The sequence below is a fragment of the Arvicola amphibius genome, chromosome 4 (genome assembly GCF_903992535.2).
Source record: "Arvicola amphibius chromosome 4, mArvAmp1.2, whole genome shotgun sequence".
Lineage (NCBI taxonomy): Eukaryota > Metazoa > Chordata > Mammalia > Rodentia > Cricetidae > Arvicola > Arvicola amphibius.
Genome location: NC_052050.1, coordinates 32,200,885 through 32,225,334, shown reverse-complemented (window position 1 = coordinate 32,225,334; position 24,450 = coordinate 32,200,885). Strand labels below are relative to the sequence as shown.

The following is a 24,450-nucleotide window of genomic DNA, read 5'->3' as shown; positions in this document are numbered from 1 at the left end:
TTAAAAAAACCTTGTTTTTTGAGGCAGGGTTTCTGTAGCCTTGGCTGGCTGGCTGGCCTTGAACCCAGAGATCTTTCTGTCTCTCTCTTTGAGATGACAGACATTGCTACCATGCCCAACTGAGAACTCATGCCAGGCAGTGGTGGCCCACGCCTCTAATCCCAGCACTTGGGAGGCAGAGTCAGAGGCAGGTGGGTCTCTACAGAGTGAGATCCAGGACAGCCAAAGCTACACAGAGAAACTTTGTCTCGAAAAACAGAGAGAGAGAGAGAGAGAGAGAGAGAGAGAGAGAGGGAGGGAGAGAGGGAGGGAGGGAGGGAGAGTTAGAGTTGTTTTGTAAACAGCATAAATACTTTACACACTGAAGTCCCATGACTCACTCAGCATGGTTCGGTGCAGCAGAGGTTAGTAGTCTCATATGTGCTAAGGAGGAAGGCAGGGGCCATCTGGCCTGCTCACTCTGCTCCACCAGCTCTTCTTCCGAGACCCCACACAACAGTCTAAAGACTACATTCACACCAGGAACTACCAATGTTTATGTTAACAGCTAGGGCACTGATTGGGTTAGAATACAATTTTTTTTTTTCCCTGACAGGATCCTCCTATGTAGACAGGCTGGCCAGGACTCTGCCTCCAGGTGTTGAGATTAAAACAGTATACACTGCCAACCTAGTACAAACAAGGGTGCTATAAATAAAAAGGCTCTTCTGTCCTGTGAGACCATGGCTGGGCTGAGAATTCACCCCTCAACCACACTCCTGGCCTTCCTGGCTCTGAGAGAACACGCGAGATGCAATGGCTAGGTCTGAGGCTTCTAGAAACACAGAACATGCTTTGCAAAAGTGAGCTGAAGCAAGAGCCTGTGCTATAGCTGAGCATGGGACTTCCTGAGGACTGGGAGGAAGCAACAAAACTATTTTCTTTTTAAAGTTTCTAGGCAAAAAAAAAAAAAAAAAACCCCAACAACAAAAAAAAACAACAAAAAAAAGCAAAACAGGAAACCCAAACAAGAAAACATTTTCTAAATAATAATAATAATAATAATAATAATAATAATAATAAAAGTCTATTGAACATTCCCTGTCCTAAACTGTACAGAAGTTTAAAAAAAAGAAATTCACAAAAATCAAATTAACCTCCCCAACACACACAGAGAAACTAGCAGAGCATTTCTGAATATAAAGCACTGGTTTCTTGCTTCAGAATTACCATTTTGAACAAAAGTATCATGAAATCATCTTCTATAGACTTTTCTGGTCAGATTATGTATATAAGTTCACATTGATGTGCAAATTAACATAATCTTTCAAGTTTTCTAACTAGTGCAAATTAAAAAACCCACAGTGTACATCAGAAATATTTGACTTTATATTACAGATGAAAATGCCTCTTTTTGACATGCTGGCAGAAGCACCCAGTTTACAGCACAGATAAGAATTTTTCTGAGTCAGTCTATGTTACAACCAGGTACACAAATGTTCAAAAGGCAACTACTACAGATTTCATACTCTAAAAAAATAAAATAAATAGTTTCACTATAAAATGCTTATAAATATCAGCTACATTACACATTCACAGCAAAGAGTTACAGAAAATCCAGACATTTATATTTAGTGACCTCACTGTTGGACAACTTCTGTTCGAGACAGAAGTGCCTCTGAATTGATTAAATATAACAAAGCACTAGACACTATCTGCCTAAGGACCGAGAGGAGCTGCCAGGTATTTGGTGTTTAAGCCATTAAGTTTATGGGCATTAGGAATGTATCAGGGCAGAAAAAGACAAGAGACGTGAAAATAGATGGTTTCTAATTTTTCCTGAGAACATGTTAAGTTATGTTGCTATCGAGACAACTTTAAACGGAACAGAGGATCTCGTGGTGACCCAGTGTGTGAAGTACAGACCCCGGGAATGTAAGCTACCGCTACCTAATATATAACTTGCAAACACCAAGTCTTACAAATTGTATTCAAACAAGGCACATGCCTATACATTTATCTGGAATGCTGGGTAAACTAGCGCCTAAAAGTGTGAGCTGTGGAACAATACTGTACATTTCGTGGTGCGGTGTGAAAGGTGCAGAATGAGATCTGGGTGAACAAGGCCTCAGAAAATCAGTCTAGTGTGCTGTGGGAAGGGGACACACGCCTGCTCTAACTAGGGCATCTCTGGACTTACCCGAAGTATTTTGATTGATAGCCCCAAATTAATGATTTGTTTCCACTACAGATGAGCGGTATGAATTACAGGTAAAAGTAAGAGTGTGCCTCAGAGGGTGACACCTTAGCAATCCTGACCATGAATCTAAGGATGAAGTTCCTCACACACCAAACAGGATCCGTTCACAAGGGAGTGCTGCAAACTCTCGCATGCCCTCGGCTACAGTTATCCAGTGAAGGTGTATGAGGAAGCTGGGATAGACTTGTAGAGCACTTTCAATGGTAGAATTTGGCATCACCTGGAAGAGGTTAATTTAGCAGTGAAAATTTACTTTAGATGATGTATGCATTAATAGACATTACTAAATTGGCCTTCCAAACACATGGTCTAGGCCTGAGGTGACTCAGACTGAAGTTTATGGCAATTCACTGACTATAGATTCATAACAAACCATTTAAACAGGAGATAAATGGTGGTTCTGGGAATAGATTCTAGTCTTTCAGAAATTAATTCATGCGAGACCACCAAGTGCAAACATGCCATTTGTCAGAAATACACAGGGTTAGATGCCCAATGGGTGTGACTAACCACAGAGGCAGGCCACTGACAACAGAAGAGCACCCTCTAATGGAGAGCTGTGGAACTGCCTTTCAGTAAGTCCTTGGCAACAGAGGGTGGAGGTGCGATGAAACCAAGCTTGTTACCCCAAGGTCTTCACCATGTGCTTTCCCTTTTCAAGTCTGAGAAATGAGCACAGTGAGTATACATGCCATAGAAACCAAAGGAGAGTTCTATGTGACTGTGACCAGCAGACGTACGTGACCACTTCACTAGCTAAAGCTGCACAATACAGTGTAAATTCTAACCACAAGGATCATACCACAAGGATAATAATAAATTAAGTTAAAAATATATATTTTTCTAACTTTGAAATAAATATGATATAAACATCTCAGCAGAGCTTCCTTCTCCAAGGCTGATGCTGCTGAAGCCTTGCGGTGTTTCCTAAAACAAGACCGCTCACTTGATGCGAAGGCAGTCAGCCTAGAATTGTTCTTTGAATAATTAATCTAACTCAAAAGCTTCCCTCATGTGTATGTTCCCCCCTGTCAACACTACCTTTTAATCAACAGAGAAGCTGGTGAATTATAGAGCTCCCAACCCAAAGTGCTCTTAATCTTACTTTAGACCCATCCACCCACGCACACGCGCACGCACACAGACACATCCACACACACACGCACACACACACTGTACTGGGAGTGCAGTTCAGTAGTAGAACATTTGTGTACACTTCCTTCCAGAGGACCTAGGTTCAAACCCTAGTACTGCCCAAACAAAAACAATTAAAAAAAAAAGATTTTTACATTTCAGCTCAATAAGGTCATGAAACAAACACCCAGAGGCCTACAAACAATGACAGAAAACACACCACTGTGAAAGCTTAAAGTGTCATTGCTCCTTCTCTGTCCTCCTCGGGGCTCCCAGAAATCAGGATGTAGGTCCATTTGGCTTGGGGGCTGGGAAATCTTAGGAACCCCACTGCAGGAGAGAGCCCAGCGTTAACCACGGCAGTTCAGAAAGCAAGTTAATTTTTAGCGTGTTACGTTGTCACTGTATCAAACACTAAGAGGGAAATGACCTTCTCATCCTCACTCTGTCTGTCAACTGCCACTCAAGACAGTGCACACTGCAGTGGGCGCCCGTCTCATCCAGGCAGGAGAAACAGCTCATCTTCGTGCAACTTTGAGTGTTCTTCCAAAGTTAGTAATAAATGGTGAGAGGATCTTGCTGCTAAGAGACCGTGTCTGTGACACGGAAGTCTAGCTGGGGAAACGCTGTTCACATGCGCTCACCCCTTACACTAGGAATGGAATGAGGACGAGTGAACAGCACTCCCGTGGGCGACCACGCGTCTACGGCTGGACAGCTGCTGCTCCAGCTCTTCCTACTCAGCTTCCTTTAAGTCCTCTTGATCCGAGGCACTTGAGATGTCGTCATCCGACTGCTCCCCAGAGAAGCAGAGCATCAAAGCATGTGTCTTGTGCGTTATGGTGACAGTACAGGGTCCCTGGGCCCAGGGCTCCCCATCCACCTGCATCGGCATCATCGAGCACTTCAAAATCAGCTGAAATCAGGAAATAATTAGAAAAATGTCAGTTCTAGAAACTACGGGCAGGTATTTCTATCTCCCATTAACTCCTACAGGTTCTTAACCTTTGACTTTAAACAAAAATTCATCTGCATATACCGAAAGACTGTTTAGGGATTCTTTTCTAGTGGGTATTTTATTTCTTTAGTTGGCAGCTTCCTGCAAGGCCCTGCTATAGTCTATGGAGATAGAGGAAGTGACAGATGCGTGCTGTCTTCCCCACACCCACAGCTTGGCAACAGTCAGCTACCTACCCGCACCGTATGTGCTTGTCCTATTCGAAAAGGATTTGCCAGTTTCACTTGGATTTGAGCACAGTGGAAAGACCCATACACTCCAACGACTTCCAGTAAACCGTCATCATGCCTAACATTGGAATAAGAAAATATGGATTACAGAACACAATGAAATAAAATTATCCACAGATAGCAGTTTCTCTCTCTCTCTCTCTCTCTTTTTTTTTTTTTTTTTTTTTTTTTTTTTTTTTTGGTTTTTTTCGAGACAGGGTTTCTCTGCAGCTTTTTTTTTTTTTTTAAGAGCCTGTCCTGGAACTAGCTCTTGTAGACCAGGCTGGTCTCGAACTCACAGAGATCCGCCTGCCTCTGCCTCCCGAGTGCTGGGATTAAAGGCGTGCGCCACCACCGCCCGGCAGCAGTTTCTCTTTTAATAAGATGGGCTATCAGTTTATTTATTTACTTATTTACCTACTCATCCATCTGCCCCCCTGATGTGGGATTCCCCTCTGTATGCTGTGAACACCACTGGTTAGTAAAGAAACTGTCTTAGGCCTGTGACAGGGTAGAGTAGAGCTGGGCAGGGAAAACTAAACTGAATGCAGGGAGGAAGAGGGTGGAGTAAGGGAGAAGCCATGGAGACACCACCAGAGACAGACATGCTGAAACTTTGCTGGTAGGCCACGATCTCGTGGTTATACACAGATTAATGGAGATGGGTTAAATTAAGATTAAGAGTTAGCCAATAATAAGCTAGAGCTAATGGGCCAAGCAGTGATTTAAATAATATAGTTTCTGTGAGATTATTTCAGGAGTCTGGGTGGCTGGGAAAACAAACAAACGGCCTCCTACAATACTCACCCACCCATCCACCCACCCACCTATCCACCCACCCACCTATCCACCCATCCATCCATGTAATTAAAGGCACCCAGCACCATCACACCCTATTCCATCAACTTATTAATGTTCATATGTTAACATATATAGAAGTGAAAACTTACTAAAACAAAATAAAACAAAAACCCCAGAGCACTTAAGTAAAGTGACAACCCCAGACTACAGCTGGCTGTGGTGACTAACAACTGTAATCCAGCTCTAGGGAGGCCGCAGTGTGAAACTGAGTTCAAGATGAATGTGGTTTTCACAGTGAGACCATGTACCCACACCAAGCACTGCCAAGCCCAACCAACTACCGCAAACATCCCTACCTGGCTAGAGGGTAAGTCTCGTCTCCCATTCCTTCCCACAGTCTGCAGCCGCCGCCCCAGTAGCCAATGTTCAGAACGATAATACCTTCCAAATTAGGCAGTTCAACTCGCTCACCATCCAGTTCTAGCTTTAAAGAAATGTAGGTGGTTACTACAGGGCACCCTATTTCCACACCTATCTACCCGGAACTCAGACTTTAACACGCATATTCAGATGTGAGACATGCCCGAGGGGAAGACAACTCTGCACCTGCAAGGCAACCTGGCTGTTCCTTTTCTTCATACAATGGAATCAATTCTTTTACAAAAGATGTTCATTCAAGTATTTTATGTGTTTGAGTGCTGTCTTCATATATGCCAGAAGAGGGAATCAGATGGTTGTGAGCCACCAAGTGGGTGCTGGGAATTGAACTTAGGACCTCTGCAAGAGCAGCTAAGTGCTCTTAATTGCTGAGATATCTCTCCAGGCCATTGGAATCAATTCTTAATTAATTAATTTATTCCTGGTGTGTGTGCACACACGCGTGTGGAGGTCAATCTCAATTGTCACTCACCAGGTGCTATCCACCTTGGGGACTGAATTATGGGCCTAATCTTGCTGTATAAGCCCTTTATAACTGAGCTATCTCCTCAGTCCCAAGTGTAACAGTTTTTAATCAAGTTATCAACAACACCATTTTTTCCACTACCTCCTTCCCCCTCCCTCCTCCTTCCTCCCTCTCTCTCTCTCTTTTTTTAAAAAAAAACATTTATTTATTTATTTATTATGTATACATTATTCTGTATGCCTGCAGGCCAGAAGAGGGCACCAAACCTCATTACAGATGGTTGTGAGCCACCATGTGGTTGCTGGGAATTGAACTCAGGACCTTTGGAAGAGCAGGCAATGCTCTTAACCACTGAGCCATCTCTCCAGTGGCTCCCCCTTAAGATTTATATATTTTAAAATCTTTATGTTTAGTGTGAATTCCTACTTATATGTCTGTGTTCCACCTGCATGCCTGGTGCCCAGGGAGGCCAGAAGAGGGCCTAGATCCCCTAGAACTAGTTACTTGGGCTCCTTGCTCTGTACAAAATAGAGAAAGGAGCATGGCACCTTACATTCCCAAACTGGGAGCCTGGCACTATCTGCGCTGGATTCCCCACTGCCCATCAGTAGGAAACCAGATGACACTGCCTGTCTTGCGCTCCTGACAGTGATTTGTGGAACCCACCCTCCCTTCCCCCGTAAATGTTTCTAACAGGCTGTGTACTCCTGCCTCATTCCCCTCTCATGCACCCTAACACATCAGCTGGCACAACCAACACCCTCTTTACAGCCTTCCCTGGCTTACCCTGGCACCCGAGGCAGAATTTAAGCTCCAGTCTGCTATGATAGGCCATGGGTCATGGACTTGGCTCTCACCGTCTCCTCCCTGCAAGCCACGTTCTGCAGTGAAGCTCTCTTATACGGATCTGGGCTCCGTAGGCTCTGGGTTTGATTCCCAGCACCACAGTCAATAAAACTTTGATGGAGACTCTTGCAATTCCCTCCCTGTTGGGTGGCTTCTTAAAGGCTTTCTGCTAAGAGTTTGCTGGACAGCAGCAGCTTTCTGGGCTGGCGCATCAGGCTCCTTACTGCATGCCCATGCTGTCTGTTCTTTCTCAAGACGTTTATCATTCCCACCCCTTCTTATTTTACAATAGTTCTGGGGTTCTCTAGTTAATGTTTCTGTTGTTGTTAGCTATTACAGACTCTTTCTAGAAGCAAGGAAGATACACAACCGCTATATGTGATGTCAGGGGTCTGCAACAATACACAGTCAACAATGCCTTATTTTTACTGTTTATACATTTTTACTTGCTTTAATATGGTAAGAGATATCATACAAAGCATGAATTAATCTTTTAAACTTTCATGAGCATTCAGATGAGTCTGCACTGTGTTAGGAAATGTAAATCTGTTATCTTCTTACCAGTTAAGCAGATTCTGGAAACAAACCAGGGTCCAAGTTGTGAATAATAACTAGTTCCTGTGACCTTGAACCATGTGACTTAGGAAAATAACTTAATTTAAAATAGTTTTGCTGTCTCTGGGAATATAGTAATGCCTGACATATATGTTTGCATTGACAATTTAGAGGAATAAGGACTATAAAGAATTCAGTCAAGTGGAGGCCATCAAGAGATGGCTCATTGGTTAAGAGCACCTGTTACTCTCACAGAAAACCAGGCTTAGTTCCTAGTCACCCATAAGGCAGCTTACAACTGTCCTGAACTCTAGCTCAAGGGAACTGCTCCCTCTTTGGGCCACTGAGACCACCATGCACACAGGTGGTGTACTTACATATATGCAGGTGGAACACTCATATACATAAAAACAAGCAACTTAAGCAAGTGTCTAGCATATGAACGGACACTCAACATCCATGAACAAAGTATGTTTACAGAAAACTACTCAGCATTTGTTAAAGAACTTCAGAATTCAGACAATACCGAAATCTTTAGAAAAGGCATTAGTAGCTTACCTCAATTTTTTTATTCAAATCTTTACACTCTTGCACTAAACAATCTTTAGTTCCATAGAATAAATAGACAGCCTGTGAAAATAGACAAAAATACAGCATTAAAGCATGAGGAAGACAGTACAGCAAGACTCCTGCTATGCTGGAAGCCATTGCTTCCCAGGTGGCCTGGACACTGAGGGACAGAGAAACGGGGAAGCCTCTGGCATGCGACCCGGGTTCACACCCTTCTGATACCCGCCCGGCATTTCAGTTCCTCATGCAGCTGTGGTAGGAGGAGTCTAGGTGAACTGTGGCCAGGACACACGACATGCTAACTGTCTCTCTTTGGAGATAGGGTCTCATCTAGCCCAGGCTGGTCTAAAATTTGATACTTAGGTTGAACTCCTAATCCTCCTGCCTCTGCCTCTTGGGTATTGAGATTACAGTTGGTTGGCTGTCACCCCACCTGGCATTATGAGGTGCTGGGGGTTAAACCCAGGGCCACATGCAACTGAGGCACTGGCAGCTGAGCAGCATTTCTGAACCCTCTTTTTCCTCTGATAGAGTCTTACTATGTAGTCGACTGGCCTTGATTTTTGGTGATTCTCCTGCCTCAGGTCTCCCATTCTGTTAGAATTACAGAATCATCACTCTCTTTAAAGGTGACAATAAAACCCATTATTTTTTGGTTTAACTACTCTGTTTTTCAGAGGGAATGTGGGATATAGTTGGGATGGTTTGTGTTCAAATAATACTGCCTCTCTTATTCGAAAAGTATAAGACTACGTTGAAATAAGAAAATTCTATTTTTTCCCAGTACTCCAAATTATTAAGGAAAATGCATATAAATCCAGCAAACATTGTCTAAACACTTTTGAATATAGAAGGGTTGACAGAAAAACTGAAGTTGCCAACTGTATAAATAGCAGTCTTTATTGTCTTAGCAACACTATTTTAAAAAAGATTTTATTTTATGTGTGTGGGTGCTTTGCCTGAATGTATGTCTATGCACTACATGTGTGTTTAGTACCTATAGAAATCAAACAGAGCATCTGATTCCCTGGAATTGGAGTCAGAGAGGGTCGTGAGCTGTCATGTGGGTGTTGGGTATCAAACCCTGGTCCTCTGCAAGAGCATCCAGTGACCTTAACCACTGAGTCATCTCTGCTGTCCCCTCCTGTCTTATTATTTTATAAAGAAGAGGGAGCCAGTGTCTGTGAAAGAGCTCTCCCTGAAAATTGTGATTATTTTTGCAACTAGATCCTGTAATGGTTGCTGGTACAATGTCTTTTTTTATTACCAGTCCCAGCAGTGATCACTGGAAGACAAAGAGATATTTAAAAAATGATCTGTATGATTAATAAAAGTACTAATACAATAGCAACAATATTAGCAGAAGTTAATCAAGTGATGGGCAAACTGAGAACCACCGTTTTAGAAAACATAGCTACTACAGAGAATTTTTGCTCAGGCATAATCTTGGTGCCAGCAATTTCCTGGCACATGCTGCTTTAGTATGCCAGATTTCTCTCATATTATCTATCAGTCGTCAAATTGATAATCTGCATAAATGATGATGGGTGGTGGTGGCACCCGCCTTTAATCCCAGCATTCAGGAGGCAAATGTAGGTAAATCTCTCTGAATTTGGGCCAGCCTGGTCTACAGAATGAGTTCCAGGACAGACAACACTACACAAAGAAACCTTGTCTTGAAAAAACAAACAAAAAAACCAAACAAACCAACAAACCTCCCCCCCAAAGAAACCCCCAAAACAAACAAAAACCAACAACAACAAAAACCACCAAAAACCCTCAAAACAAAACAAACACACACACACACACACACACACACACACACACACACACGGCGGGGGGGGGGGGGGAGGGACGACAACGACAAAAATCTTCCTCCCAAGTGACCTCTGAATGACTATCATGGTTAAGATAGCTTTCTCCTTTCCTTGGTCCCCTGCTATTCGTGCAGTTCCCTTCTGCTTGCCTATAATAGCTAGAGTAGCACTGTAGGTAGGTATTGCACTCAGCCTTCGCCTCTATTACAGCCACAATTTATTCTCTTTAAAATATAAAAAGAGAGGAATATTGGGGCCGTGGAGGTCTCTATGCTCACAGTCCTGCACACAGGGTTGTTTCTTCAGGGGAAGGAATGCAAACTTGTTCTCTGCCCAGAGGCTGAAGCTTGTTTGCTAATCTGGTGACCTTTGCACTACCTGTGTGGCCAGAGATTTTCTGGCACCAGATCCTCCCTAGACCCTTACCCTAAGTTTGTTTTTCTGAGTTAATCTATAGAACCCATCTTTATGGGCTTTACAAAGAGCTTCAATGGAATCATATCCGGTGTGTTTTTAGCTTACTTTGTTCCCAAGGAGATGTATACATGCTTTGTTGTTTATGAGGGACTGAGTTAGTTATCCCCAGAACAGTTTCCACCAAACTGTGCTGTGCTTAAGATGCCTAAAACAAACCACTTGGGGTCAGACTGCTGAAGTCTGAACCAACACCCGGTACTGAGTCGTGCTGAGCAGAACTGCCTTCTTGCCTCCTGAAGTTCATCTCTCTGCTGACCATGAAGGATGCAAAGACATGCCCCCATGAAATGTGTATATTTCATATACAAATAGTATGAAATTTCAACTATTTGTAAAACATAAATAAGGATAAACTAATGTGTATTTCACAGTCAAGTCACTTGAAAAAAATATGCTAAGCAGACTCAGGTATGGTGGAGCACACCTTTAATCCCAGCAAAGGCAGGTGGATCCCTGCAAATTCAAGGCCAGCCCAGTCCACATAGTGAGTTCCAGAACTACACAGAGAGACCCTGACTCAAAAAAAAAAAAATCCAGAAGCAATAATAATAACAAATCAAATACAAACATGCCAAGTGGGGTAGTGAATGCCTATAATCCCAGCACTCAGGAGACAGAGGCGGTGGATCTCTGTGAGTCTGAGACCAGCCTGGTCTACAAATGAGTCCCAGGACAGTCAGAGCTGTGATACAGAGAAACCCTGTCCCCCCAAAAACCAAACCAAACTGAATCAAGACAGAAAACCAAACCAAATAAGGAGTAGAGGTCAGCCATGCTAGGATTGAAGTGACTTTTGTTAAGAGTCTAAGAGTCACGGGAACACATGCCCCTTTCCTTACCTCATTTGCCTTGTGGGGTTTTCCTACGCCAACAGAATATAGTTCTCTATTAGTGACTTAACCAAAAATTATCTTCCATCTGGGTGGTGGTGGCGCATGCCTTTAATTCCAGCACTTGGGAAGCAGAGGCAGGTGGATCTCTATGAGTTCGAGGCCAGCCTGGTCTACAAGAGCTAGTTCCAGGACAGGTTCCAAAGCTACAGGGGAACCCTGTTTAGAAAAACCAACCCCCCCAAAAAAACCCCAAAAAACCTTTCAGCTATTTAAGACAGATGTTAACATACTCCAATTAACTTTCATATAAATAAAATATCTCAACTTTCTAATTTTAAAACTCTTGTTATAGTCAACAAAATACATTTATGGATCTTAATTTGAAATCCTACACAAAGCAGAGCATGTGAATGTTTCTCTAAGTCAGTCTGATCAGAATCTAAGAGGGCCGAATATAACTGAACTATTGATTTTTACTGTACCTTCAGCGATAAGCAGGAAATGTTATTTTATCCCACACACCTTGTTAAGAATTCTGCTGGAAAACAGAGACGGTGCCTTCTCACGATGAGCGTGAAAATTGAGAGCCATGAGGGCATCAGGTCCAACAGAGAAGTAGTTGTTCATTGTGAACTCCTGTGAGAGAGGAAGTGGCGGTGACTCCAGCAGCTGCGCCACCCACTGGCCAATCCCAGTCCACATTCTTCTTGCAAATTCACAGACTATCAGAAACTGCAGTGGAGCTGTGGGCTAGTAACTACAGACACGACTCCACGCCACATCTTGTCCCATCTGGAATGGCTCTGCACCCACCCCCCCCCCCCCCCCAGCTTTTTGAGACAGAGTTTCTCTGTGTAACAGTCCTGGCTATCCTGGAACTCTCTCTGTAGAGCAGGCTGGTTTTAAACTCACAGCGATCCGCCTGCTCTGCCTCCAGCTGGGATTAAAGATGTGCGCCACCACTGAGGCTCTGCATTTTCTAGGCAGGTTTTTTCACTTCTGTGTTCTCATGGTATTTGTTCTGTATCTTCTTTGTAACTTTCAGATTCTGTTGGTCTTAACTCTTTATTCCCTTAGTTTGTATTTTCCTATTCAGCCTAAATTCTTCAGTCTACATGTCTAGCTCGGATCTTGTGAGTAAAAAACACAAACCTTCAGCCTCTGATTAAATACCCACAGTCATTTGAGACGCCATGCCAAGTAACTCATTTTCTTGATTAATATCATTTCCATATACCTAATCATAAACATTAAGCTCTAGTAGCTATGTATTTGCTTTCTTCCTTTTGTGGCCATCATTAACTAAGTCTTATCAGTTTAACTTTAAAACACCTTTAAACTGAAAATAAACTCTCTAAATTATCCTTAAGGCTCTCCTTGTGTCTGTAAGCTATGGTCACACTATCTCAGAAAATTTTCTTTTTCTTTCTTTTTTTTTTTTTTTTTAAGATTTATTTATTTATTATGCATACAACATTCTGCCTGCATGTATGCCCACACGCCAGAAGAGGGCACCAGATTTCATTACAGATGGTTGTGAGCCATCATATGTTTGCTGGGAATTGAACTCAGGACCTCTGGAAGAGCAGCCGGTGCTCTTAACCACTGAGCATTCTCTCCAGCCCCATCAGAAAATTTTCTTAAAATACAGATTGGGATTGTGGGTACCTCAGTTGCAGAACACTCGGGCAGCGTGTGGGAGATCCTGACTTTGATCCCTGGTAAACAAATGTTCTCTACTATCTCTGTAATGTCAACTACTTGCTGACATCCCTCACCTATGCTCCTTTGCTGATCCAAATTAACCAGATCTGCCAGGGCAGAACTAAGTGCACCTGTTCTTTTCCAAAGAACATTTTAGAGCCCAGCTTGAGGGCTGGGGATGTGGTCAAAATATTCACTTAGCACCTCCCCAAATACAAGAAACAAACAAAACAAGCAAAACCTCAAACAACCAAAACCAACAGTTCAGTGAGTAAGGCAGGCACATGGATGATCTGCTTTGTACCCAGCTCCCTTTTGATGCCAGATCTCTCCACCCTGCCTGACTGGAATAACGAACCACAGTCACTCTGTGTGCTCTTGCTAAACTGCTTACAACCGAAGTACTAAAAACGTACCTTGGGTTTTCTTAAATTGTAGTATCCTTTATTTGTTACCTGTACTTTCCATCTAAAAAAAAGAAGTTAAAAATATATTTTACCAAAAAACTATGTATTCTAGATAAGTTGACAGATGACAATTTCAATGCTATTTTATGTGTCATTTATTTTTAATTTTTTTGTTTTTTCGAGACAGGGTTTTTCAGCATAGCCTTGGCCGTACTAGAACTTGCTCTGTAGACCAGGCTGGCCTTGAACTCACAGAGATCTGACTGCCCCTGCCTCTTGAGTGCTGGGATTAAAGGCGTGCGCCACCACTGCCCGGCCCTCGATGCTATTTTAAAGCATCTGAGGATGTACCCACATCTAAGTAAGTGTGCAAATTTTAGCATAATTTATAACTGGATTATTTACAATACTAAAAACAAGACACCAGAATCTGCTATAAGTGCAACTAATATAATAGTTCTTTTCACTTAAATTACATTTAGCTTGTTTTTGGTTTCTTGAGACAAATTCTTAACTCCATGGCCCAGGTTGGCCTCAAATTCATGGCAATTCTCTTCTGCTTCATCTCCCAAATGCTGGGACCACCATGCCTGACCAACTTCACTGTTCATTTACACAAATAATACCTCCCAACTCAAGCAACAGACTTGTTAGTAGTTAGCAGTAGTAACTTACCGGTCTAGCTTGATTCCATCTGCTTCCATTACATTTCTTAAGACCTGTGCGACCGGGATTTCTCCAGCATAGCCTGTACCCCAACCCAGGGTATTGGACAGATCATTGCCTGTTCCCAGAGGTAAGACCGCAACCTGTGGAATGTACTTTTCTTGTCCCTAGAATACAGAAGATGTACTGCAGATTTTCTCTTTAGGTTATTTGTAGCATAATAGTATTTTGTAAAATTTAAAGACTAAAGCAACAAAGACAAAAATGTAACAACTGTAGGTTGCACTAATTACTTAATCACAAGTGTTTCATTCCTAACTATCCAAATTGGCTTCATCTAGTGGTCACCTGTTACTTTCATTCTTTTTGGGGGTGGTACTAGAGACTGACCCTACACATGCCAGGCAAGCACTCTACTAATGAGCCATATCACCAGCCCCCATTACAGTGGTTCTTTTTTTTTCTTTTTTCTTTTTTTTTTTTTTTTTTTTTTTCAGGAGCCTGCAACTAGCACTTGTAGACCAGGCTGGCCTCGAACTCACAGAGATCTGCATGCCTCTGCCTCTGAGTGCTGGGATTAAAGGTATGTGCCACCACTGCCGGCTTTAAAGTGGTTCTTAAAGACAGATACCTTAATCTTCATTTCATCAACTGCATCGAGGACCCAGCCCACAGTTCCGTCTCCTCCGCAAACAAGGACGCGAGCTGAGTGATAAGGAAGAAGAGTGCACAGCTGCAGGGCCTTGATCGGGGGCGTTTTAGTTACATCGAACACCTAAAAATAAAAGAACAAGGAGACTATGTTCAGCCCACACTGTCCTTCACCTGCGGATGACTGTCCTCTATGTAGTTTCCTGACAGTTCCCAGGGCCCGATCTATTGCTGTGGCTCATCCAGTACACTGACCTACAAAGCAGGGACCAGCCTCATTCTACTGACTAGGACATGGGGCCCAGGAGGCTAAATCAGTTGTGCGATTCTGCAGATGTGGAAATACAATGCAAACTGAGAGCCTAAGGCTACAGTACCATTTGACTCCTTTCTCTTCACAACAAACTCTAGTGTGCTAATGGTGTAGGAGGGTCTTCTGTCTATGTGTTACTTTCATTGGTTAAGTCGGCCTAGTTGATAGGGTGAACTCAGGTAGGTGGGGAAGACAGAACAGAATTCTGGGAGGAAGAAAGCAGAGTCAGAGAGCAGCCCGCCATGAAGCTGCCAGGTCAGACATGCTGAATCTTTCCCGGTAAACCATGAGCTCGTGGTGACATACAGATTATTAGAAATGGGTTGAATCAAGACATGAGAGTTAGCCAATAAGAGGCTAGAAATAATGGGCCAAACAGTAATTTAATTAATACAATTTGGTGTGGTTATTTCGGGTATAAACTAGCCGGGTGGTGGGATGATCAACCTGCTTCTGTCTCCTTGTACTGGGATTGTAGGGGTGTGCCATCATACTTGGATTATGTACATTCAGTTTTAATGGTGTGCCTCCCCCATTTTAAAAATCAAGGTATAAGCTGGGCAGTGGTGACACATGCCTTTGATCCCAGCACTTGGGAGACAGAGACAGGCAGATCTCCATGAGCTTGAGACCAGCCTGGTCTACAAAGTGAGTTCCAGGACAGGCTCAAAACCTTATCTCGAACCCCTCCTAAAAAAATAAAGGTCTAATTTACCTTATCAAAAAATTCCTCTCTAAAAAGGAACACATAGTTGATTTTAGTTTGTGCAACTACTATCAAAATCCAGTACATAACCCTTTTGTTTTTTGTTTTGTTTGTTTTGTTTTTTTAATAAGATGTCTCAGGGTCCCTTTATAGCCACTTCCCATTTCTAGCAGCAGGCAATCAAGAAGTACACTCTCTGGTTCTATTGATTTGCCCTTTCTGGACAGGACACATGAAAGCAATTACACAGTCTGATTGATACCTTCAGCCCTGATTGATTTAGCGGTGCCTTTAGGTTCACTTACTATCATATAGTTTGTTTCTGTCAGTCACTGAAAAGTACCCATTTTATGAAGACACAGCATGTTTATTCATTCACCAGCTGACGGGAGAGTCAAGCTCTTCCATTTTTAGGCAATTATGGCTAATACTACCATCGGACATTTGTACCCCAATCTCTGTGGGACATAAGGCTTCCTTTCCCTTGAAATGAGATTGCTGGGTGCCGTGACTTTTGTTTTGCTATATATTTGAAAGGCTTGAGGTTTTTTTTTTTTTTTTTAACAATTATTATTCTTTCCTATGACTAGGTAGTGATTTAAAGCATCAATAACCATTGCATTTTAGGAAAAACAAAAGCTAAAAATGAGACTTAGAAAACAAGGCTTTCTCTTTAGTTACCTGGACTGGATTTAACAGGATCCTAAACTCTCCCAACAGTCCTTCTCCCATGTTAGTTCCACTGCGAGAGTTGGCCAGGATTATTAATGGGGTCCACTGCTTTCCAAACTTAGAAGCCAGCTAATAAATGAACATGGACGAAACAGGGTTAGTAGTGTCTGAGAGATGGCAAATACGAAACTTTTCTTAGTAGCAATGGTGCTATAATTTGCTGAGAGAAATATACCTGTACTATCAACACAATAATGACAAACAAGCCCGAGAATGGCAGAGGATTTTACAGCTTGACCTTTCACTCAATGTAGACTTCCTGTGTGCATAAGTCTCCATGGAAAGAGGAGACAACCCCCTCGGATATTTTCTCCAGAAGCCCCCTCTTTCCTTTCCTGAGACAGAATCTCACTATATAGCCTTGGTTGGCCTGGGGCTCATAGAAATCAATCAACCTGCCCATCTCCCAAGTGCTAGATGGAAGGTGTTGGCCACATACCTACCAAGAGAGACTATCTTCTTTTTTGAAATATGGTCTCCCAACGGCTCATGCAACTTGTCAGTTATGGTAGGTGTGCTAGCCAGCAAGCCCCAGCAGTACTGCCTTCCTAAGGCAGGGATTACAAATGGATGCACCATGCTCAGCCTCGAACACAGATGCTGAGGACTGAGTTTAGGTCCTCATGCTTGCATGGCGAGTGCTTACTAAATGAGCCATTTTCCCAATCTCCACAGTATTCTTTCCATGTCATTCTTTTTAAGAAATTAAATTTAATCGATTTTTAACATATTTTAAATTTGTTTTTAATGTGTCTGAGTGTTTTGTCTGCATATATGTATGTGCATTATGTATATGTAGGTATGTAGTGTCCTCAGAAGTCAGAGGGTCAGATAATCCGGAGCTGGAGTACAGACAGGTGTGAGCTGCTATGTGGCAGCTGGGAATTGAACCTGGGTCTTCTGGAGACAAGAATACACATGAAATAAATCACTTTAGAGGAACTCGTTGATAAAGCAGCTTATGCCACTGCTAAATCAAATTAGTATAAAATTAAGTTGAAAATGGGGTTCTTAACAATTTTCACTGATTTTTCTCATTTTGCTTCCAAAATAGTCATTACATAAATTTCCACATAACTGCTATGTTCAAAAACTTGGACCATTACATAGGTTGAGTATCCATTATCTGAAATGTTTAAACAGAAGCATGTCTCTCCCTGTTTTTTTTTTTTTTTTTTCTGAGACTGAGTTTCTGTGCAGCCTTGGATGTCCTGGAACTTGCTATGTAGACCAGGCTGGCCTTGAATTCACGGAGATCCGCCTGCCTCTGCCTCCAGAGTGTTGAGATTAAAGACCTGCTCCAACACCACCCGCCGAGCAGAAGTGTTTCTTATTTTGGAGTGTTTGTACATACATAATGCGGTGACTTTAGAGACAGGATCCAAATTTAATTGAAATTATGTTTCATATGTATGTACCTTCAAACAGCACAAAGGCAGTTTTATAGGACATTTTAGTGTTCCTACATTTTGACCACAACCTGTCCTGTGATTAGGAGGATTTTCTACTTGTGGTACCATGATGGCACCTAAAATTCTGGATCTTCGATATTGGGTTAGGGATGTTCAACCTTAATATTTGAGTCTGTCACCAGTTAATACAGTCCATGGTCTTTTAGCCATCAGCAGAGTGGATTCTGATCTCTGACCTTGTTTTTCTTTTCTAGATGTATTTGAGAATATACTAGCCGGCCAGGTTTTTTTGTTTTTTTTGTTTTTTTTTTTTTTTTTTTTGTCTGTGATCTCTAATTTTTTTCTTTGTCTTTTGAGGCAAGGCCTCACAGAGATCTAACTGCCTCCTGCCTCTGCCTCTTAAGTACTGTGATTAAAGGCTCTTTTATTGTTTTATATGTATGGGTGTTTTGCCTGCATTTATGTCTGTGTACCATATGAAAGCAATGTCCAGAGGGTGTTGGATCCCTTGGTACTGCAGTTATAGCTGGTTCTGAGTCTCCATGTGGATGTTGAGAATCAAATCCTAGTCCTCTGAAAGAACAGCCAGAGCTCTTAACTGCTGAGCCATCTCTCCAGCTCCTGGTTCTTAGTTTTTGCTATGTATTCTAGAACTTGCTATAATAATGACCTTAAACTTTTGGTCCTACTGCCTTTACCTCCTGAGTGCTCCTATTAAAGTCGTTTGCTATCATGATTGGCCGTGAGTACAGTTTTATGGCTTCCTATAATGACATTTTAAACCCCTTAATCTCTTATTTACTTCATTCCCATTTTTTTCTCAAACACACAGAATTAAGTATCTTATATACTAACTTTAAATGACTAAATTTATAAAGTAAATAAACTAATTACCGCTTCATAATCTGTTTTTTTGTCTTTACGCATCTGGTTAATGGACGTTAAATAACCCGGTGGAATGATGAGATTTTTGAATTCTCCAAAGTCACACTTTTCATTCTTTAAGCTGCTCTTCATGCACTCGTCATGGACTGTTTTCTGGCACCAAACGCACCTGAGGAAAGAAGAAACAGCCATCAGTTCATTGTAAACCCGTGTTCCTAATCCACAAACCACATTTCTGTCAAAAGGTAAAACAGTGTATCCACACAAAAATAAATATAATGATCATGCTTTTAAAAATGAACAAACAATTTCTCAGGGTAATTTTGTATCATGATAAGACACCTGTATGTACAATCCCCTAATAAGGTCCACCTAGAACAACAGCCATAATTAGCAATGTGTAGGCTTTCGTTTAAACCTGTCTGACACCTGCAGTTCCTCAGGTCTGGTTTGGAAAGCTGTCAACTTGCACATAGAGAGGAAAGCATCCCATTTCCTTTAGGAGCAGATAAACAGTTCCATGTCTGCTTCTGAAACAAAGACAGAGCGTGCGTATTCAGATTTGTCTCTGTATTGGGAACCAGTGCCAGCGACAGGCAGGGAACAGTGTTGGCAAGACTTAGGCTTTCTATTATTAATCTGCTAAGCTATTTAATCCTCTCACAGATAAGATAGATCTGATTGAGCAAAAGCAGGCCACCAGAGCAGGACAGAATTAACTAACCTAGGAGGGAACAAACACTTCTCTGCCAGATGTTAACTCCTGGTCTTCTATTTTAAAGGTTTTTTTTTTCTCCTTTTGGATGTTGAGATTTGTCAAGAAATTACTGTTTACTCAAGAGTTCTACTGATGGCTAAAAATAGATACCTGCACAATGAGACAATTATAACACAACTTGCTCATGCCATTTATAAAGACTGGCTTCTAACGTCAGAAACTGTAATAGAGGTTACACAGTAGATGTGAATACATCCATCTACTGGCTGCGTACAGCTAATAACTATATGTTATCACTGTTTCTGAGCAAAGATGCTGCTATTTGATCCTCTCTGGCCTTGAACTCTCAATCCTAATGCCTCAGGTTCCAGACTGCTGGGGCTATAGGCAAGTGCCACCAAGTTTGGGTAATTTTCCTCCAGTGCTAGGGATGGAAGCTAGGATTTGTATATGATAGTCAAGTGTTCTTATTACCTACCTACCTCCATCTACAGCTCAGTTAACTCTAACCTACTATATTGTATTTATTTTTCCCCATATCACATTTATTTGCGGGGAAAAGGGTCAAATTTCACCACCAATTTTTAAGCTAAATAAGACTATGAGACACTGATCTACTTAAGTTCCTGGTTTCACACCTGCACAGCTAATCAGATGTGGCAATATAAACAAACTGTCACCACCACAGAGACAAGCATAAGGGTTAGATAATTTCCCATTCAGAAGTGTTGTTCTTGTGTCAAAAAAGAGAAAGAAACCAAAACAACAAACAAACAATCCCCCCCCACCCCGAAACACACAAAACAAAAAAGCCAACCCTAAACCAAAAACTGTTATGTTGAAAAAACAAGGGCAGGGACTGGGGAGATGGCTCAGCAATTAAGAGCATTATTACTCTTGTAGAGGACCTGGGTTAGATTCCCAGCAACCACCTTACGGTAGCTCACAAGTTATCTGCAACTCTAGTTCCAGGGCCTCTGACATCCTCTTCCACTTGGGGGTACCAGACACATAAGCGGTACAGAGACATACATGCAGGAAGAACACCACATATAAAATAAATCTAGCCTCCTGAAGAACCCCAAGCAAGGGCTGAGTCTAGGTTTAGCCTCCTGGCACAGGCTAACACATGATGGTGGCCTTATTGTATATTATTATTGAACATAACCTGCAGGATAACCACTGCAATATTTCCTAATAACTTCCCCTGGGAAGAAAAGTGAAACTAAAGATGGGGAGGGACACGAACGTCTAATTACCCTCTATTTGTAACGTCTAATTAACCCTCTATTTGTGTGTGTGTGTGTGTGTGTGTGTGTGAGTTTCTAAAAAATAGAATATATTCATGATTTTTTTAAGATTTAATTTTATTGTATGTGCACTGATGTCTTGTTCACATTAATTTTTGCATGAGGGTGTTACATTCCCAGGAACTGTAGTTACAGACAAGAGTGAGCTGCCATGTGGGTGCTGGGAATTGAACCTGGGTTCTCTGGAGGAGCAGTCAGTGCTCTTAACCACAGAGCCATCTCTCCAGCCTGATGAATTTCTTTAATAAAAGTTTTTTTTTTTTAAACAAAAAACTTATGCTTGAGAATTTAGGAATCTTAGAAAGGTATAAATAACAGCATCCATCGACAATTCTTCTGGAGACATATTCCCAATTTTATAGTACAAGATACTTTTCAGGTAAGAGTGTAATCTGTGTGTATTGGACTCTGCATTTCTTCCTAGTTGGTATCATGCATATTTTCCTAAGCTATTTTTTTTAAAAAAATGGTTTAGAAAGAAACGTGTAATGTTACATTATATGTACTATTTCATAACTTATTCAATCTTTTTTTTTCCTGTTAAAACCTTTTCAACCAGGCAGCAGTGGTACACTCCTTTAACCCCAGAACTGGGAGGCAGGGGCAGGCGGATCTCTGTGAGTATGAGTCCAGCCTGGTCTATAGAGCTAGTTCCAGGACAGCCAGGGCTACACAGAGAAACCCTGTCTTGAAAACCTTTTAAAGAGAGGATGGACAGATGGATCAACAGCTAAAGAATGTGTACTGCTCTTGAAAAGGACCCGAGTTTGGTTCCCAGCACCCATGTGGGAGGCTTACAACTACCTACAACTTCGGCTCGGGTGTGTGTCTGCATGTCACCCTCTTGTGGCCTCTTTGGGTGCTCATGTGTACATACCCGCCTCCCCACACACAGAGGCACACAGCAGCTAGTACCACCTTGTGCTTCAGCTCTTGGAAGCATGTGTGGGACTTTCTATTTGTTGGAAATAAGACCCGTCACACAGTGAGATCCAGACAAGGCTCTGACGAGGCTAGGTGTTAGAAATCTTGGGATCCTGCCCTGTTTTATCTTCAATCTTCTCAACCGTTAAGCACGCGAGAGCAAATGATCTGCCGGGCAGCACTGCTGTCCAGGGACCTCCGACGCAGAAGCCTCGTTCAGACGCCATTCCACACGCAAAACGCACTCTTCAGTGTAAGTGCGGAAGCCATAAGAACACGTTCAGTTTAACTCAGGTGACTCACCTGGAAGGTCTGACAACGAAATATTCCTTTCAGGGCTGGTGAGGCCCCCTAGCCTGATTCCTTGCTAGAGAGGCAGGACTCCTGCGGTGGAAGGGAACTCACTCCACCAAGTTCTGTCTTCTGACCCCCACATATACAACTCATTACAAATGGGCACTCCCACACACAAATAAACAAATGGCAAACATAAAATAAATACTCCGTTTTTGTCTTGTGTGTCAAACACTTCACTATGACACCAGGAGCTGTGTTTGCAAAAGAAACTTAGAGCTCTGCTTTGGGACAACCCTTGTTTTCATAGTTCCAAACCAAGAGCCAGCTGGCTTGTAACTAGAATAAAGTTACTGTGTGTGCCCTTCAGTTTTCCTTATATAAAATGGGGTGCTACAGAGTAGCCACAAGGCAGGCGGCAATTATGAGGCCTTTGATGAAAATTAAGAGCCCTGGCAGGGATGGGGAGGTGGTGGCAGAGTTCGGTTGGCAGAGTACTTGAGAAACACGTTCAGGGGCTTTGGGTTAGATCCCCAGCACCTCTTGAACTGGCCTGTCATCTCAGCACGGGGGAGGTGAAGGCAGAAGGATCTAAAGATCGAGGTCATCCTCTGTTATCCAAAAAGTTTGAGGCCAGCATGGGCTATAGGAGACCCCCATCTCCAAAACGCGAAAACAAAGCATCTAAAGGGGGTCTGCCGGGGAACGCCAGGGATACTCGTGAGTGAGCGGTTTAGGCCATTTGCTGCGATGAATTTAGGTCTCTCGAGCGAGTGTTTGCAATCCTGCCCGCCTCCGCCCCCTCCATACACAAAGGCCATACCTGTAATCGCAGAGCTTAGGCTGGCTGCCGCACTGCTGCTTGCAGACAACACAGTAAGAGCATAGGGGCACGTTGCCGCGGATCCAGTGGTGAGGCATGGCATCTGTGGCCCGGCCGTCGTTCTTGAGCATGATCTCCTTGCACGGGAAGCGCTTGTCCGCCTTCTTGAGGCAGCCCTCGTCCACGCGGAGCCCGCAGCAGTCGCAGAAGGCTCCTTGAAGGATGTGCTGCGCGCACACGCAGCAGTAGGTGGGGTGGCTGAACAGGTCGGTGTCACGCCAGCAGTGCTTGCTCTTGCGGAAGATGTCCCTGCGATGCAGTTGCCGGCGCGACCGCTGAAGGCTACACCAGAAGGTGATGAACACCGGCAGCAGCACGGAGAACAGCGTCCATAGGACCAAGTGGCCATCGGGAAGCAGGCTCTGGCTGGGCGGACTGGTCCGCCGGTCCCCCTCCATCTTCCCAGGCTGGGGCGTGGCCTAGGGAGCGGCCAGGTCCAGAGGGCTCGCCTTTAGGACTCACAGCGTGGGGCTGCGGCTCGCCTTCACAGCGCGCGGCCTCGGCTCCCCCGGGCCCACACTCGCGGGCTCCGTCCAGCACAGGCCAGGCCCGCCGCCACCGCGCTCGCAACGGCCGTCCCGCGGGGCCTCGCCCGCGCCCTTCTCGCGAGGTCTCTGAGACCTCCGATGGCTGGCGCGGCCCCGGGTTCTACCTGCAGTCAAGCCCGCGATCGCCGTCCCACCCTCACATAGCCAGATCTGCGTGGGGTGAGGAAGCCGCGCCTGTGGCGCGCACCTGCGCAGTCCGCACGCCGGCCCTCTGCGGTGAGGGATGGGCGGGGCCTGACCCTCCCAGGGAGTGGGCGGAGTCGGATAGGATAAGGCCTATGGCGGCGCATTCCGCTGGTGGGCGGAGCTAAAGAAGGGCGGGGCCTGTGTAGATAAAGCGCATCTATAGGCGGGACGGGATGTAGGGCGGGGCCCGCGGCCCTTGAGTGGGAGGGGTCAGGTATGAGGGCGGAGCCAGATCTGGGGGCGAGGCGGAGACTGGAGGTGGGCAGGAATGTTGAAAGACTGCATTGAAAAGGATGAGCACCCTGAAAGCGAAGACCCTGAAAGTACACATTTATTGTGTGGAATGAGATTTCGCAAACTTTTGAAACCACAGGAAGTTCTGCCATAAACAATTTACAGTATTTGACCTTCAGCCTCACCCACTTCCTCGCCGATGGAGGTGGAATTGACATGGTTATGGATGTTGGAGTGGAGAAAACTGTCTCTTTTGAAAGTGTAATGTTCTGAATGGCACAAGTAAAAGATTGTCAAAAGTCACAAGTGCTCTTACTCTCTCTCTGTATTTACTTATTTATATATTGCTGCTGGGGATTGAACTCAGCAGTATCACATGCTAGACAACACTACACTGAACTACCCTAGACTACTTACTGGTATTATTACACACATACTGAATGATTGCTAGGTGACAATTACTAGGTGGGAAGT

The 24,450-nt window shown here is 43.4% G+C and overlaps 1 protein-coding gene across 1 annotated transcript; it reads right to left on the bottom strand.

The window, feature by feature from the left end:
• Positions 1-1,088: 1,088 nt before the first annotated feature.
• On the bottom strand, positions 1,089-23,406 carry Dgke (diacylglycerol kinase epsilon). Its single transcript, XM_038327297.1, has 11 exons — positions 22,949-23,406; positions 18,889-19,048; positions 16,532-16,651; positions 14,812-14,955; positions 14,190-14,347; positions 13,524-13,575; positions 11,926-12,039; positions 8,265-8,336; positions 5,758-5,885; positions 4,568-4,679; positions 1,089-4,289 (listed from the first exon to the last, which is right to left on the bottom strand). The coding sequence occupies exons 1-11, from the start codon at positions 23,404-23,406 to the stop codon at positions 4,110-4,112; spliced, it is 1,698 nt and encodes a 565-aa protein (XP_038183225.1). The 3' UTR covers positions 1,089-4,109.
• Positions 23,407-24,450: the final 1,044 nt, after the last annotated feature.

Bases quoted from the DNA above. Each gene is read 5' to 3' on its own strand.
- Dgke (XM_038327297.1), bottom strand. From the start codon at position 23,406: ATGGAGGGGGACCGGCGGACCAGTCCGCCCAGCCAGAGCCTGCTTCCC. The intron at 14,956-16,531 runs GTAACTAAAGAG...TTTTATTTTTAG, and splicing joins TCCTGTTAAATCCAGTCCAG to GTGTTCGATGTAACTAAAAC. The intron at 13,576-14,189 runs GTAAGTTACTAC...TCTTTTTTTTAG, and splicing joins GATGGAATCAAGCTAGACCG to ATGGAAAGTACAGGTAACAA.